This window comes from Semicossyphus pulcher, unplaced genomic scaffold (assembly GCF_022749685.1).
Source record: "Semicossyphus pulcher isolate SPU_LCO1_2020_fin unplaced genomic scaffold, fSemPul1.0.p SCAF_23, whole genome shotgun sequence".
NCBI classification, from domain to species: Eukaryota; Metazoa; Chordata; class Actinopteri; order Labriformes; family Labridae; genus Semicossyphus; species Semicossyphus pulcher.
Window position 1 is genome coordinate 6,571,444 of NW_027211697.1, and position 16,567 is coordinate 6,588,010.

At 43.1% G+C, this 16,567-nt stretch overlaps 1 protein-coding gene across 3 annotated transcripts; it reads right to left on the reverse strand.

Moving 5' to 3' along the window:
- Positions 1-6,704: 6,704 nt before the first annotated feature.
- On the reverse strand, positions 6,705-16,271 carry raver1 (ribonucleoprotein, PTB-binding 1). 3 transcript variants are annotated; one of them, XM_069674348.1, is made up of 15 exons: positions 15,948-16,271; positions 14,882-14,948; positions 12,765-13,234; positions 10,350-10,541; positions 10,149-10,269; positions 9,964-10,064; positions 9,791-9,862; positions 9,368-9,446; positions 8,976-9,163; positions 8,765-8,846; positions 8,491-8,633; positions 8,239-8,310; positions 7,774-7,905; positions 7,472-7,537; positions 6,705-7,364 (listed from the first exon to the last, which is right to left on the reverse strand). In XM_069674348.1, the coding sequence occupies exons 1-15, from the start codon at positions 16,269-16,271 to the stop codon at positions 7,218-7,220; spliced, it is 2,256 nt and encodes a 751-aa protein (XP_069530449.1). In that variant the 3' UTR covers positions 6,705-7,217. The 3 variants fall into 3 exon arrangements, with proteins under 3 accessions (XP_069530449.1, XP_069530448.1, XP_069530450.1); XM_069674347.1 differs by having other exon boundaries at positions 8,976-9,178; XM_069674349.1 differs by lacking the exon at positions 9,791-9,862 and having other exon boundaries at positions 8,976-9,178.
- Between the last annotated feature and the right edge of the window lie 296 nt (positions 16,272-16,567).

The following is a 16,567-nucleotide window of genomic DNA, read 5'->3' on the forward strand; positions in this document are numbered from 1 at the left end:
GAGGCCAGACAGGCTGCCTCTGGCCCACACTGAGGCTACACATCGGGCGTCAGGGATGCTGGGAAATAGATCCACTTTCTGCCATGAAATAGTAATCCACTGCTCTTTCCTGACAGTGAGCAATAGTCTGGCAGCGAATAGGCCTGTGTGTGCCTGCATGTGTGTGTCCAAGTTTCTGTTTACACGCATGTAGGACAATGAGGAGTAAATGGAAAGCGCTAGAATGAGTGTGTGTGAGATCCAGGCATGTTCAGACGAGTTAATATGTGAAACAGTGTTTCAGTCAGCTTTCAGGTGTTCAAAGGATGCCTGAAATAACTTTATATTGTCTTTTTTCTCTGTGGAGGTGCAGCTGTGGGGGCGGACTGTCCTTCTGTCCACGCTGTGTGTGCATCAGTGTAAACACTCACACACTGGTGCTGATTAATGCTGGAGCTGCAGAAACCCTCCACACTCTGAACAACACGATCATTCAGAAGCGACTCTGGGATGTGCTCACAAGCAGCAGAGCAAGAAACCACTTTTTTCGCCTCATTTTCACCAAAGTGTTTTTTGCTCCAAACCAATCAGAACTCGCTGACATGTGTGTTCGCTGGAGGAGGAGTTAGATGGGAAAGGGTTCAATGCCCTGCCAGGGAGGAGAGGTTTCACTTAAGGGACAAGCTGAGGACCAGTGAGGCCTCAAATGACGTGATAAGTAGATTTCAGAGCTTCTAAAAACTTCTGCTAATGACGTTTGTGAGCTCTAATGGTAACTGGAGATGGGAATCAAGTGTCAGAATGACCGCAAGGTTCTTCTTCTGTTTCCTGCGTGCTCCTGCAATGCACTATAGCTACTGTGAAATGCATTAATGATGAATGCATTAGTTAGTTAGTTAAACTTATAGCCGGAAAAAACTTGTGCATTTCTTTTTTAACCATTATCCTGTTCAGGGTCGCGGGGGGGTTGGACTGATCGCCAGTCAATCACAGGGCTGACACATAGAGACAGACAATCTTTCACACTCACATTCACACCTATGGGCAATTTAGAGTCACCAATTAAAGGACCAGTTTGTCGATTTTCAACCTCAGTCCTATCATGCTATTATGGGGAGCTAATACCATTATGGTAGGAAAAAAATTCGCTCTGTGCCTTTGGAGGACGCTATCCGCTTCTCCAATGGGCCCTGGAAAACCTCCACCAGACTATGTAAAACGCTTCATCTAGCGGAGGCTTCTTGCTAAACTACACTTCCTCAATCTCGGACGCCTGCCTCCGATGTCTGCAGTGTTAAGTTAAAAAACAAAGTACCTTTCCCTCCAAGACATTCCACATTTATAACTGAAACATGTCTCGTTCAAAATCGTCAGGTTTGAAATGCAGACTGCAGACTTGAAGATTTTTTAGACGATCCACCGGTATATATATTCTCGTCACATTTCAGATCCTGTACTGCTCTGACCCATTGCCTGCAGTGAAAACGGTAGTATATAACTCCAGCGTCTCTCACTGGCTCATTGCTCATTGCAGGCAGAGGCGCAATGCAAGCTGGGTGTTGTAGGAATTATTATTACAGAGAACACCAGCTTTGACTGACAATTGCGAATTTCTCCTTTAACCTAACGAGCATGTCTTTGGACTGTGGGAACCCAAGCATTCACACATGTAAACACCACACAGAAAGGCCCACTTCGTCCAAACCGAGATTCGAACTAGGAACCTTCTAGCTGTGAGGCGACAGCGCTCACAGCCCTGCATTTTTTACACCAACTTTAATAGTGCATACTTAGATATATGAGTGAAAACCTGGATTTGTTTTAAAACTGGTCTCAATAAATCTAACAGCATCAGAAAACATGATCCAAACTGGCATTTTATTATTAGCTTGTGTCAGCCTCTGTATTGAAAGACCTGTCAATCAATTTTGGTGTTTCTAGTCCTCAGTCTTGAAATGCGTTGTTCAGCAAAGCTTCATTTTTTCCTTCCTTTAATAAAAAATCATCTTTAAATCTTAGTTTGCTCTGTTGATGCGATTGGTCGCACAGTTTTCACAGGTGCTTGTTGTAAGAAATATATGAGTTCAGTGAAGAATAAGCTCAAACTTTTGGACCATAAATGAGTAGAAAAATGGAGAAGGCATAGATCTTGTTATTCAGTAGTGGCCATGTAAGAGACTAGTGGCAGCAAAGCAAAAAAAGGCCCTTCAAAATAAAAGTGTAGGTTATGAATGTTGAGGAATAGTTTTGATCTGAAACTCTCAGCCTGAGAGAAGTCAGGTTAATCTCACTGCTACAGTCAATGTTTGTTTCATCTGCATGCTGGAGATGTTAAATAAATATTCAAGATTGACTCTAAGCATCTTTAACCCCAAATTAAGACTTACAGTGTATGAAGGTTAAAAGAAAGAGAAAACAAGGACATTTCTATTTCAGAAGTCAGGTATGTGGCTCAGTGCTTCCGAACAATAAGACTGAACTGCTTTTATTTCCATTATCTCACTGATATACAGTTACACAGAGGATCGGCTGGAGGAAGATGAAAATGAAGAGCGTAACAATACCTGAGCTTATTTCGGGGGGGGGGATAAGGGGTTCATGTTTGGGCTTGGAATTTAAATCCCTGCTGTAATATAATCTTGTTTGGGTGTGTAAGCAGGAGCACGGTTCAGGCTGAGTGGCTTTCTCCCCTCTCCTCAAGCGAAAGGCAGACCGGCAGCTTTCTCCTGGGCTATCGAGATGTTCTCCTGTTTTATAGACTGTTTGTCACAGCGGGGAGTGGGCTGCTCTCTATGACTAATCCTGCTATAAACAGCTCTTGTGACATCCTCTATTTGGTTTCATTTTGTTGCTGGTATACTGAATTAAAGCTGTAATAAATCAGGGCACAGGTGAATTTAGTGCGTGCTTTACATGTAGATTGCTGTGACACTGTACATTTAAATACCCCCCCCATTCTTATTCTACACACATGAGCAGTAAAGAGAGAGGGGGCAGTTACATTTCCAGCTCTACAACACACATAAAACCACAGGAAGAAATATGACGTCTTCTTTATTTTTCGTGCTTGTAAGTTGTGATAAATGATGCTGCAGTTATCTGCATCAGAGCCAGTCCTCCTTCCTCTGTGTATTTGGGAAAATCGCAGGTTTCAGCAGCATTCAGCAGCAACTGTGCGGGATGACTGTGTGGGTGGAAATATGAAAGGCAGAAATCTAAATGTGTCTGACACAGCGTCAACCGAGCCTCGGCGGATCTCTCTGAGAACTCTGGGTAGACTGGCTGCAGGTATATGAACATAATTCAGGGGCGTCTGAAGCAATGCAGACAAATATTGCAGGAATAAACCCAGCGACTTGTAAAAACACATTAGAATAAAGCCAGTAGGTGTAAAAATGACCCCATCCTTTCTCCACAATGGTACATTTACATTTTCCTTAGATTGGTGATAAAACCAGGAGTATTTTTCCACTTATGTCTAAACAGAACCAAAAGTAATTTCTTTTCTGCTATAAAAAAAGGGTGACTTTTTTTGACCACTGTACAGCAGTAATGTATTTCCCATCGGAGGGAAAGCTCCATCATAAGCCCGGCTCCTTGAGCCTCAGTGGGACCACAAGAATAACAGCTAATCAAAACCTTCCGTCCTGATGGCGGCTGAGGGGGAAAGGACCACTCTTCACTGCCTCTTGCCTCCTAGCACCTCCGTCTGAAGGGTGACGGACAGAAATGCAAAGGGCTTAAAACTGCCGCACCGGCAATCTCCTGGGTGGACGGCTAAAAGCTCAATTTCTACCTGATAAAAGCTCAATTGACCTGATGTTACCTTCAGGGTCTGCCCAACAGAGTCTGAAAACACAGACGTAACTGACATTTTCAGTTATTCTTAAGTTTCTTTTTTAATTTAATCTAAATGTCAACATGTCTGGCTTTATATACAGACAAAGTGAATGAATTGTTATTCACTTTCCAGTTTGATAGATTTCTTCAGTTGGTTTTATTGCTGAAGGAACCCGTTATCAGCCTTTACAGCTGATTACTGAGTTTGTTGTTTAATAATTAATCATCAGGGAGCACAAATCATCCTCTCAGCATTAACCTGCTTAACATTCAAACAGGTCACATTCACAGCATTGATAGAGCACACGCCCTTGGCTTGTGCCTGATAACATGATGTAGCTGAGGTGAACGGATAAATGTGCAAAGATGCTGCTGAGGCAAGATGAGTAACAATCATGAAACAAGTTATAGGCTTCTTGTTTTCGTTTAAATGTGGCAAAAAACCTCTTAAGGAAATAAAACTTAATTTGTCTTTGTATGAAAGCTTATTGAATTGAATCTTGCAGTCGAGTTTACAACCAGGACTTGTGTTATCAGATGTTTTGACATTATTCTCCCCTTCGTTCTCTTAATGCTTTCCCTCTGCTGCACCCGCTTCTCACGATTCCTCTAATAGCGTGCCGCTGCATTATTTTTATGGTTGGTTACTGATGCAATCAGCCAAATCATCAGCTGGCTGTGCATGCATTCAATGATTAAGAAGTGCATCACGTCTGGTTCCTAATAATGGGCTAAAATATAATACAATCACCACTGTGTGCCTCCTAATGCAGCCTCTGACTTTGTATAAAAAGGACTTATATACCTGTTCTGCTTTTATTCAAAAGGCACATGAGCTGGTCTATTAAGATTTGCATAACATATTTGGTGTTTTATAAATGTAAGGTTGCTCTTTTTCCCCAGATACAAGTCAAATTATTTTTTTACTTTGATGCCAGCAGCAAAAAGATTAAAAGACTCGAGGTGATTTAGATCATCCAGCTATCAGACATGCTGATATATTTCGCTGTATACCAATTATGGTAATTTGACATTATTTTCGAGTGATGAGTAGGTTGTGTGTGAAAAGATTTAACTGACAATGTAAGTCGTCAGACACAGCTATACATAATCAGATGCAGCTAGCATTAAAGAGCAGATTATGTGCTCTCAAAGTGTCCTCAACATTGAGGCATGGCCCAAGAACACCTGGAAGTTATGGGTGAAATTTTAATCCCAAAAATGTCAACTACAGATATCACAGAGCTCCAATCTAAATATGGATTGTTTTTGGCTGACCTCTGGAGCCAGCCAAAAACAATCCAGTGGACCTCCAGTGACGCGACTCTCTGTCTGTACGCTCTGGATACTTTGTTCAAGGAGGAGGCGGGGCTCTTCCTACGCTGTCATCACCTACATCAGCACACCTGCTTTCACACACACACGTCGTCATCGGCCTCATTAGGACAGCCCTTCTAACGCATTGCCCACAAAAGCGCACATTGCCCTAAGGCAGTCAGCCACATACTAGGTTTTGACATAGTAAATAATGGAGACGACAACAGAATGAGTTTAAATAACATTTACTTGCTCACATCACACACATACAGAGACAACCATGGCGGTACAGATAAGATAGCAGTGAGAATCAAATCAATTGAAGTAGATGACTGTCCTACAGTAGAGCTGCATCTCTTGGTCCATACACACATGAGCAATCTGCTGTGGCACCACTCTGTCACATCAGCGTTCAAACAAACGGGCAGAACAGGACAAAAACACGAGGAGCAGCAAATTCATTCGAAACACCAGACCAGAGGCAGGTATGATTAAAAGAAAACAAAAGTTCAGGACTCGAGAAAATGATCAAGCTTAACTATTTACACAGCAAATAACACAGAAATGGTAAATGTAGATGGAAGCCAACACAGGGCAGGATGATATCACAGAAAACACTGTTAAGGCTCAAGTGTAGCTGCATTTCCTAGCAGAAGTCAGAGGTAATGGGTTTTCACAATCAAACTGTCAACCAGATAATTATTCCAAAAAACAAAAAAGAAAAATGAAGAAAAAAAAAACACAGGACAGTCATGTCACTGACCAATCACCTGCCACTAGCTTCCACTAATAACTCCCCAGACAGACTAAACTCCCACCACTACTGGAAAACTTCACACACATGCTGTGTCAATCATTCCAGCTGCCATCTAGAGAAGCAAATTCAACTCGGAGCCAAATCGCCTCTCACTGAGGAGAGATGGTTAATGTTCCTGTATTCACCACCTGCTGGCAGCTTGAGAGATGGCACACGCATGCGCATGTCCACCACCCCACCCCACCAACTCAACAATCCAGGTGTGGTGTTTGGACTTTCAAAAAGACATTCAAAATATATTTTTAGCAAACAGAACCCAAATAAACACTGAAAATATTCAACTCATGGACATATGAGTGAGACGAGACTTGAAAATGGCATCATAGAGGTGAGAACAGAAGAGGATTGTGACCTGTGCCCTCCAAGTGCATCACTCGACAACCAGTGCAGAGAACAGACTCCGTAAACAAGTTGGAGGGTGTGGATCAAAAGACAAACGACGTGGAACAGGTACGGCTTGAGATAAATATTCCAGACTGGTTAAAAAAAAAACTTCACTGTAAGAACATAAAGGCAGGTACATACAGCTGTCATTGGTGGATGGAAAGCTGCATGTTAACCAATGAGAAGAGGCCTGAATCTAGAGAATATCATACAGCAAAATATACAACCTTGTGGAAGGAAGGGGGAAACAAAAAACATTAAATCACATTAAACAGACTACTGAACTTTTTACACGGCATTAGGAAGGCTATTAAAAAAAAAGAGGAGCCTTCAAAGTAAAGCTTGGTTTTACACTATGCAAGTCCCTTTGCCTGAAATTGCAGACAGCATCACGTAAGTGAGCTGTCAAACATTAAGAACAGCCTCAGGCTGCCACTGAAAACTGGCCACACTATCTGTAGTTCTGCTGATACACCACACTCAACACCGGAAATAAAAAAAAATGCTTGAGAGTAAAGACTTTTGCTAACCATTTGTTCCTCACTGTACAAGTTTTTCAACAAGAAATTAAAAGTCAAATTAAAAAAGGGGAAAAAGTAAAAACTTATTTTACCAACACACTAAAAAGCATATATACACACACACACACACACAAACAGAAAAAAAACAACCACCAAGAATTTCCATGGAGTGACACAACTGTCCAGATAGCAACAGGCTGCACTCCCCAGCGCCCTCCAGGGGTCACTCACAGGAGTACACAGGAGACAAATCCAAGGACCACCAAGCCTTAAAAGTTCATCGGAGGAAGCCGGAGGAGATGCCATTGTGTCCTGGCTGTTGAATGGCTACTCGTACAGCAGGAAGCAGTCGGCTGTAATTAAAAGATACGCTTTCGCTTCAGGTAGGAGTCTGCATAATGGCCGCCGAGGCCCTGGGAGTGCTGGCCCACATAGCTGCCCTCAGGGCTCGGCTCCGGAGAGGGGATCAGCCGGGAGAACACACGCTTGTGGCTACCGATGGGAGTCTGTAATTGGTAAAGAAGTAAAAGATAAAATCAATAAACAGCAGCAACAGTATGTATATAAAAAGTTAAGACACAAAGAAGCAAAGAGAAGAAATGGTGTAAATTACCTTCACAGCATTCCCCAGGCCTGGAGGGTAGTTGGCACTGTGGCTCACAGGAGGCATTCCCACAGCCTGAGGACAAACAAGCAACTCTCAGTGACCCATACTTCTTGCTCATGCACTCAATGCTTTACATTAATTATTGAACAAAAGGTTATTCTTGGAACCTAACCCTCCACTTTTTATCTCTTCCAATGCTGCCTTGATGTTCGCTCACTGATAAGTAATCAATAGTGTGAAGCCAAAAAAGTATTTAATTGGAAAAAATAAGAAGAAAGTTTGTAACACTCTAAAGCTTTCGGCCTTACCCTGTTGAGCTGGGTGGCCAGATGGCTACTGTTACTGGAGGCCTCGGGCCCTGAGCTGAAGTAGGACAGGGGTGGGCTGGGAGGGAAACCGTAGGGGGAAAACCGCTCGCTGAAATCAGGGTGACGAGAGAGCTGCAGAGACAAGAACAAGATCAAAACTGTTTTACTATTAAAGATTTTTCAGGGGATTCCTGTGAGACTCCCGCAGGATGGGAGTCAATTTCACTGCTCATCACGTCCCTGGGACAGGAATCACAACAAAAAGGTCTGTTTTATATTCTTATATATAAATAGGCAGTTCTAATACGAATGGATCAAGGACTGGGATGGAACAGGAGTATTTTGCGAGAGTGGGGTGGGACAGGGTTGAAAATCCACTTGCTTCCCCCTCCATTGAAAAGAATACATGTAACTTAAAATTTAAGGTTTGCTCACACAGTCTTGACATGGTTAACTAAACACTACCTGCTGTCCGAATCCTGCCAAGGCGCCAGTATCAAGGTTCTCCTGCTGTTCATACAAGTGGGCCAGTGGATCCTGAGGAGAAATAGCAGATGGGCATCAGACTAGATCAAATCCTAAAGCCTTCTGAGTGAGTAGCAATGAGCTGACAGGCCATCTTGACATCATGTAATGAAGCTGGAGCCCTAATAACATCTAAAGTCTAAATTTTAGCTACAGAGTCTTTCACGGGCCAAACAGTGGAAATGTGGTTACCTGGTGTAGAGGAGGATACTCTGGGCTGTAGGAATCTTGGTAGCGCAGGTTGTAGTTTGGCTGGATATTCTGGTGTGTGTGCTGGTTAGACACATTACTAAGTGTGGGCCTCTTCCTATAAGGATGAGGTCTGCAGCTTCCTCCTGAATAGAGGCAAGGCACACATTATATGTGGGAAATATATTAACCCGATACCTGAGCTGATGCAGCACACAAGAACAGATTGCAAGTAGGAAAATCAGAACCACATAGTGCAAAAAAAAAAGCACCTCACCTGAGTGAAAACCATTGTTGACGCTGAGGAAGGCACTCTGGGGATGGTTCACATCTTTTGGAGGATCTCCCAGAATGGATACCTGACACGGAGGAGAAAGGAGATTCATTTTTTATCAAAAAGGAAAAAGAAACTCATTTACACTTGGGTACAAAGCTTGGCAAGAATATATATGCAGAGAGGATATTATGTAAATTACTGAGGACCTCACCCCTTGTGCTGCGAGGCCATCTGCCCCCATCATGCCACCCATCAGAGGCATGGAGAGTCCCTGCAGGGTGGGAGAGGAAGTCTGGGGGAAGGTGCAAGCTGCTGTTGGGGACTCCTGCTCCCTTGTCAGGGCTCTGCCAAGTGGCATCGGCTTTAGGGGGTTCAGAGGATCCGCCTGAAGACCAAGACCTGAGACTACACCACCTGGGGGGGTAAAATACAGGGATGACTAAAATTATAGAATCTAGTTTGGTTCAGTTCATGTTTTTTTTCAATAACAGAGTACAGTGATTAAAAGGCAAAGAGGGCTACAGATGTTAAGTATCAAAAGCAAAGCAAAAACAGGCAGAGTGTGTCTAAAGGAACTACTGCTGGAGTCTGCGGATGCCAAACCTTGGGGCAGGTCTCCGAGCAGATGGACTCCCTGCTGGACGGGCAGAGCGGCCAGAGGATTCTCCCCGATGAGTCCTGCCTGCAGGCCAAAGGAGAGAGGGGAGAGTTCAGTGTCACAAGAGGGTCACACGGCCCGGCTACAAAACTGTTGAACTAATCGAGCACGCTTCATTAGCACCGAGAGGTTACTCACCACATGTTAAATTAAGTCCTACAAAATGGGTATTTACACTTTGTGTACCTTCCACATCACTCAAAAAGAACACTCCACAAACACACAGAAATAAACCTCACACTTTTCTAGCGAGAACTTACCTACCCAGGCATCTGGTTTTTCACCAATCAACTAAAAAGCCCTGGATACTCTTACTCTGCTACCGCCTCACACACTGAGAGCCAAACAAAAACACCACTACCACTCACACAAGGAACAAAAGGGTTCTCTTTATTATGCAGCACCTGAGCCCACAGAAGATGATTCCCCAGAAAGGCTTGCTAATGGTCAAGAGGGAAGGAGTAGGAGAGGATGAATCAAAAGAGGCTCAGCGGTTAAGGGGCATACATGTCAGAGAAGGTGCAGAGAGAGGTAGCAGTACCTGCTGGGCCTTGGCCTGGTTCTGGAGGAGCAGCTGGAGCAGGGCAGCGGAGAGGGCCGGGTTGGCCAGCAGAGGCATCGTAGGGGCAGCCCCGAGGAGGCCTGCACAAAAGGAGAACATCAGAAATCAACAAAACCAGGACTCAAATTAAACCAGTGACCAATGAGGTGGTGTGAACTCCTCACCTTGTTTGTGTCCCTGTGACAGTGGGTTGAGCAGCATCTTTAGTGTTGCAGGGTTGTTGAGGCCTGTAAGTATCTGCATGGCTGTGGGGTCAGGGAGGAGACCTTTACCCCTATTCACCGCCTTGAAAGAAAAAAGTAATAAGCACAAAAGCAAAAGCAAACCGACTATGTGAGTACAGCACATAACTTTGACCTAAATACCATGGTCTGGGCAGCGATCAGAGCAGCCAACATGCTTCTTCCAGGAGGGCCAGGGGCACAGAAGGACACCCTGATGTTCGTCCCACCGAGCAGCCTGCCATCGGTCAGTCGCTGTGCCTCCTCAGCCATCTCAGCTGTAGCAAACTCCAACACCGCAAACCGCCGAAAACTTCCATCTTGTCCCTGCGCCAACTGTGGAGAGGAAATAAAAACCCAGACAATTAGCCCAAGATGTGCTGCCAATGAATACTGCGATGCCTGTGGCTTTCAACTTACACTCAGACCATGTTCAGCAAGTTTTTGGATGAGATTCTTTCTTAACCCACGTGTATGTTGAAAATGCTTTTTTCCCTAAATAATTTTCTCATGTGCTACAAGACATATCAGGGACACCATAAGCAGTCATCTCCATGGCTGGGCCTGTCTGCTTTTAAACTGCAGTGTTGAACAACACGTTTTCAGATTGGCAGGTTTGAGATGTCACAAACCTAAGGAGACGATCCTGTTAATGGACGGGTGGTGACGCTATGCATATCATTATGTGCAACCTATGGCAACCACTTCTGCGATACGCGAGCCAGCTGTAACCGTCATCGTATTTTTCGACAATTCGCTACCGACTACTAAACTGTACACTACTAATTAATACATTTCAAGCTAGCTGAGTTTCAACCATAGACTGTATGAAAAGATGGACGACATGACAGCTCCCTAAAAGTGAATCCAAAACTTTGAGCGCCCCCTGCTCACTGGCTGCAGTATAGGTCATAAAGCTCGCCTCCTTCATGTTAACAGGTGGGACATGAGTCTATAAAAGACTTAGACTCAACTTTATTGATCCCTTTGGGATGACTCCCTCTGGGAAATTCAGTTTCTAAAGCTATGCAAACAAAATACACGCCTAATAATTTTTTTTTTTTTTCTGTCATTATAGTTAGTTCTTATGATGATTTACGTGTTCTTTGTTCTGACAAGTTCATTTTTAATATATTATTTGATGCTGTACGAAGAATGATTGACAGCTCTGTTGACAAATACGGCTCCTGCAGCCGATCTGTTCCAGATTAGCAGAGCAGAGGAGGAACGGCGAGAGGAAACGTAACTAAAACAATCACTACAGTCATTGAAGTTTCCATACCTGTGAATGCTAACCTCAGACCAACACAGAGAAGCTGTTCTGCTGTTAAATACGGAAGTGGCTACAGCGGCTCCACCCACAGATCTCTACTGCACAGACTCTGGCTCCAAATGACGTCACAATCGTCATTGGTTTCGACAAGTTGCCGCTAAATGATGGCAGAGACGCTAACAGGTGTCATGAGGACAATTTCTTAGCATAGGAAGATTGTCATATAGCAGCCTCTAATTTTAGATTTAAATAATTTCCAATTCTTGAAATAATAATTATTTAGAATTAATTTATAAGTGTTATAAAAGTTTCTTATTAAATTGTGAAAAGTGTGCCAAACAATAAACCATCTCTTGAATGTTCAGAATAAGGGAGAAGTACTATTGAGCTGACCAGAAAGGTCTTTCATTTTCATTTAATGTCGTTTACTGACCGTAAGTCACTTGATGCGGCCCTGGAATTTACCTAACTTTGTTTCATTACTTAGCCAGACTGGTTGTACGTTGTTAAACTGATAAAGCATCACATGATCCTCAAATCATCACTGCCTTTGCCACAATCCCCAAAAACCCTGGAACCAGCAGAAAAGTACCACCATGTGTGATTGTCTAAAAAGGACACCCCTCTCTCTCATTCCAGAAACACCGGCTGAATGACACCACCTGGGGGAGTCAGGTGGTCATCACCATAGAAACCAGCAATGCTTACCACTATATACATTTTGAGTGGCCGCAGAATCTGGGTTAAAGGTGAAAAGGTACTGAAAGATACAATGTGGAATGCAATTTCACAAAATGATTCTTGCCACCTGCAATCCTTCAGGGTCAACGGCCATATTCACTGAACACAAACATGTGACCTCCATCAACGTCAGGAAGCTCTCAGCATAAATCAAAAGCAGCTACACAAAGAATCCACAACAAAAAGGTAGAAGGAGGAAGTTTGACACAGCAAGTTTGAAGTCAAGTGAGAGGTAGCATCCATTAACCGGCCACATTTGTATCTTGTACATTAGAATAAGTTGACTGGAGAAAAGGACTACGAATTACAGAAAAGCTTCATGTTTGCAAACCTGGGACTATCAAATGTTTGGCGTTTTTGCATGAGAATAATGACTTAAACAATGAGTTGTTTATAAGTATAATGGATGGTTATTTTTCTGTTCATCATCTAATCTATCAAAAGAACAAATAGTTATTATAATAATGAGTTATTATGCTTAGCGTCAAAAAACTAAGTAGTGGATTGTTGTGAGATGTTTAATTTGTCTGTGTGTGGTGAATGACCTGGCAAAAGACGGGTGCATGGGTGTCAGCGAGGGCGTTGCGGAGGTCCTGGGCTGTCAGCAGGCTCGGGGGCAGGCGGTCCACACACAGGCATTTAGAGTGCAGCAGTGGGTATGTGAGGGAGCCCACCTCGGTCCAGTGAACATACAGCATGCGGGAACCCAGCTGCTTCCCTAAAAGCTCAGACTTGGCCCTGGCTGCAGAATCCTTCTTCATGTACTCCACAAAGCCATAGCCTTTGGAGTGGCCTGTGGCGGCGCTGTACACCAGAAAGCAGCGCTCCAGGTTACCAAAGGGTCGTACCAACTCCTCAAACTGCTGCTGGGTGAAAGCGCAGGGCAAGTTGGCAATGCAGAGCAGAGCGTCTGTCGGCTGCAGCTGCACAGAGATCTCCCTGTCCCGTAGCACATGCTGGTGGAACTCTTTGATGGCACACTGCGCCTGTTCCCCATTGAGCAGAGTCACAAACGCTGAGGGTGCAGGGGGAGAGAGGGAGGAAGAGAGACAATAAACACAATTTGGTGTAAAGGGAGGAAGTGAATCAGTCAGCGTTAAGAGAAAATTCTATTATCTTTCACAGCAGGTCTTAGGTGGATGTGACACCATTTCTCCTTTAGCAGGTCTGATAAAAGACAATGCTGGTGGCACAATGTCACATCACTCCAGCTTTTAACAATCCCCTTAATGGGACGATAATAGCTGTCACCAAGGCTGAAAAAAGTCAAAGGCATTTTATCTGACTGAGCACCATGTTAATAGCCAAAACACCACATAAAATATCTAACAATATGACTACATTGTTACAGGCAGACGGGTATACCAGAGTCTCATAGTGATGTGCTGAGCTTCATGTCAAGCAGACATCCTGTTAACCATGTTTGAAATATAAGCAGAAGGGTGAGTGCTGTTAAGTCTAAAAAAACACATTAAAAAAGCAACTACATTTGGTCCAAAAGCACATCTGAATTTGACTGGTTATCTGCCACAACAGATTGGTAGATAGATACCAAGGCATATCCTGAATTTACCATCTGGCTCATGCAGTATTCTGGCCCCTTATTATCAGCCTCTTTCTGATGAGATATCATGTTTTAAAACATTCTGAATTCATTAGTCTAAGCTGATGTTTCTGTTTTATTTCTAAATGTCAGCTCTTCTTAAATAGATCCATTTTGAGACCTCTAATGGCAAGCTGATATTTAATGCACTTAGAGCATCGTGACCAGGCAATTGTTCCCCTGAATTGAGAAACCGCTCACATTTCGGGGCTTAGAAGGTTGATGCAACACCCTTGAGATCATTTAAAACTAATTATTTTCAATTTACGTATTATAATTGCAAAAAAGTGGTTGCATACAAAGTGATGACTGTTGTGCTTCATTGTCATAATATGCAAAGTATACAAATGGCATGTACTAAGTAAAGGAAGTTTTGCTTGCTTGCAATCAGTCAGGTTTTTTAAATGTTAAGCTTCATCAAATCTTTTCCTGTCACAAAATTGGAAATGAAAGGAATAAGAATCTTTTCCTAACAACTTTGGCAATACTTTCACCCATAAAATGCAACAATTAGACTAGCTTCCAATATGGCAGCTACAAATTTAACTTAGAAAAAATGACTCACTGGAATAACTTTGTTAGCTAGTCAGGTAAACTCTGGCAGAGATGAAATAACTACGATTACTAAAACAGAGGTCAACACCAACTTAAGTCACACCTCCACACTGCTCAAATACAAACCTGCACAAAACCAGGGTAAAATTTGTGTAATTTAGTAGCATACAATTGTCAACATAAATGATGAACCACCGGAGCAAACCAACCATGTTTGAAGTTTTGAAGAAAAAAGGTCTACTCCAGAAAGTTATTGTTTCTTTATATTTTACAACATTTTCCTGAGGGAAAAAAGCATTTCCCTTTTAATGAACTAAACCCTTGAAATTGTGAAGCAACTCTTCCCCATCCTTTAGACTGTAGCATTAAGTGAAACGCTCTTATTTCAACAACTTCTAGCTACTACCGAGTTTATTGACTGTTATTGATTACCTCCATTATGTTATTTTTAAAAAAAAAAGGAACATCTTGTGACTGAAATATTAGAAAAACAATTTGACCAACCTGTGCCCTTGTATTTGTCAACAAAGCAGTACTTCAAGTCATAGTTTCCCAGCAGCTCATGGACCTCCTGTAATTAAGAAAAGGCTATAATTACATTCAGACATTTAAATTAATTATTTCAAAAGTGCATCACAATGTTAATGGGGTAGTACATAAAATATCTGACATGTTAAGTTGTAGATTTTGGCATCTTGTAATTGTAGAACTGCTTCATTGTAGATTTTGCCAATCATACAATCAAGTAATTGAAGTCCACTGGGAAACTAGCAACAAGTGCACCTGTGGGGGGTTGGGAGTTGAATAACTGACTCATTGTTGTAGGAGAAATTGTTCGGCGCTGCTTTTGACCAGTCACGAACGAATGGCGATGCTGTCTAGCATTTTCTGAAACGTTTTGTCCCCACACCTTCCACCTTTTGTTATATTGCAACTCACATCTCGAAACCCCCCCACACCCCCGTGTGAACAATGGTAGCGCCCGCAGGCCCAGCGCTCCCCACGAGTCAGGCACGTTCCAAAAAAAAATGTGGCATCATGTGTAAATCACTGTCTGGTTGACACCACCAAACGCAAGTTTAAACAACATAAAGGCTGATTAAAGAGTTCCACTGCACCTGTTACCCTTATGAAGAAAGTATAATCTCCGAAAGTTTGGCTTCAATGCGTAAATAGTGAAAAAAAACGATCACTACTGCAAAATTGTTGCCTACGAGGCCGGACTCGCAGGTCATACAGGCCAGAGATGACCATTATTGACAGTTATCTGACCACCTGGCAGTTAACCTTAGCCGCGTTTGTCAGCTAAAACAAACAAATACAACCAATACTGATGTTGTTTGATGGCAAGCAATCAACCTAGTAGGCTTTATATTCAAGCAGTTTTAGCATTACTAAGGTAAAATATTGCATTAAAGTGACGCAGCTACCGAGTTAAATGGCTAGCAGGCTAATATAGGTAGCATGGCAGGCATATTTGAGCTAAGCTAGGGTTAGCCTGACCATCCCGTCAATCAATCAAACATCAAACAATTTAAACCTCCAATAAGTAAGACGTTTATACTCATACCTGATTACTAACGTCGGAGGGCAGATTTTTTATGATAATTTTTCTACGGTTGTAAAACTCCCGGCGAGTTCTTTCTAAGCGGCTCTCTATCTCTTCGGGGCTCACTGATGTCAAGTCCTCGTCGACCCTCCGCTGACACTCGCGTTCCGATGTCGAGTCCTCTTCACAGGGTTCGAGTTCGGGATGCCGGTGGCCTCCAGGCATCCAGTTTTCGTGGTCCGCAGCGGGGTCATAATTTTCATGAATCGGACGAGAGGCGAAACTGAGCCCTGTGTCTGTGTTTTCATCTCTGGCAGCGGTGCTAACAGACACGGCGGCCGCCATCACTCAGTTTGGTGGAAGTTTTATCGGTCTGAAAATAGACTCGGATTTGAGCAGTTTAAACAATACACACATGGCCCCAGCGCCTCTTCTCATTGGACGAGAGGAGGACGCATTCTCCATGACTACGACGTAACGGATGGCGAGGGCGGGGCCACGGTTGTGACATGCATTCTTCACAAAACTGGACTTAAATGCTGCAGTTGTAACAAGTGGGGCCATACCACAAATTTTAGGGGTACCCCAATAACGTATAAAGACAGACTTCGGCCCAGAAAGTATTCTTGCATTTCAAAGCC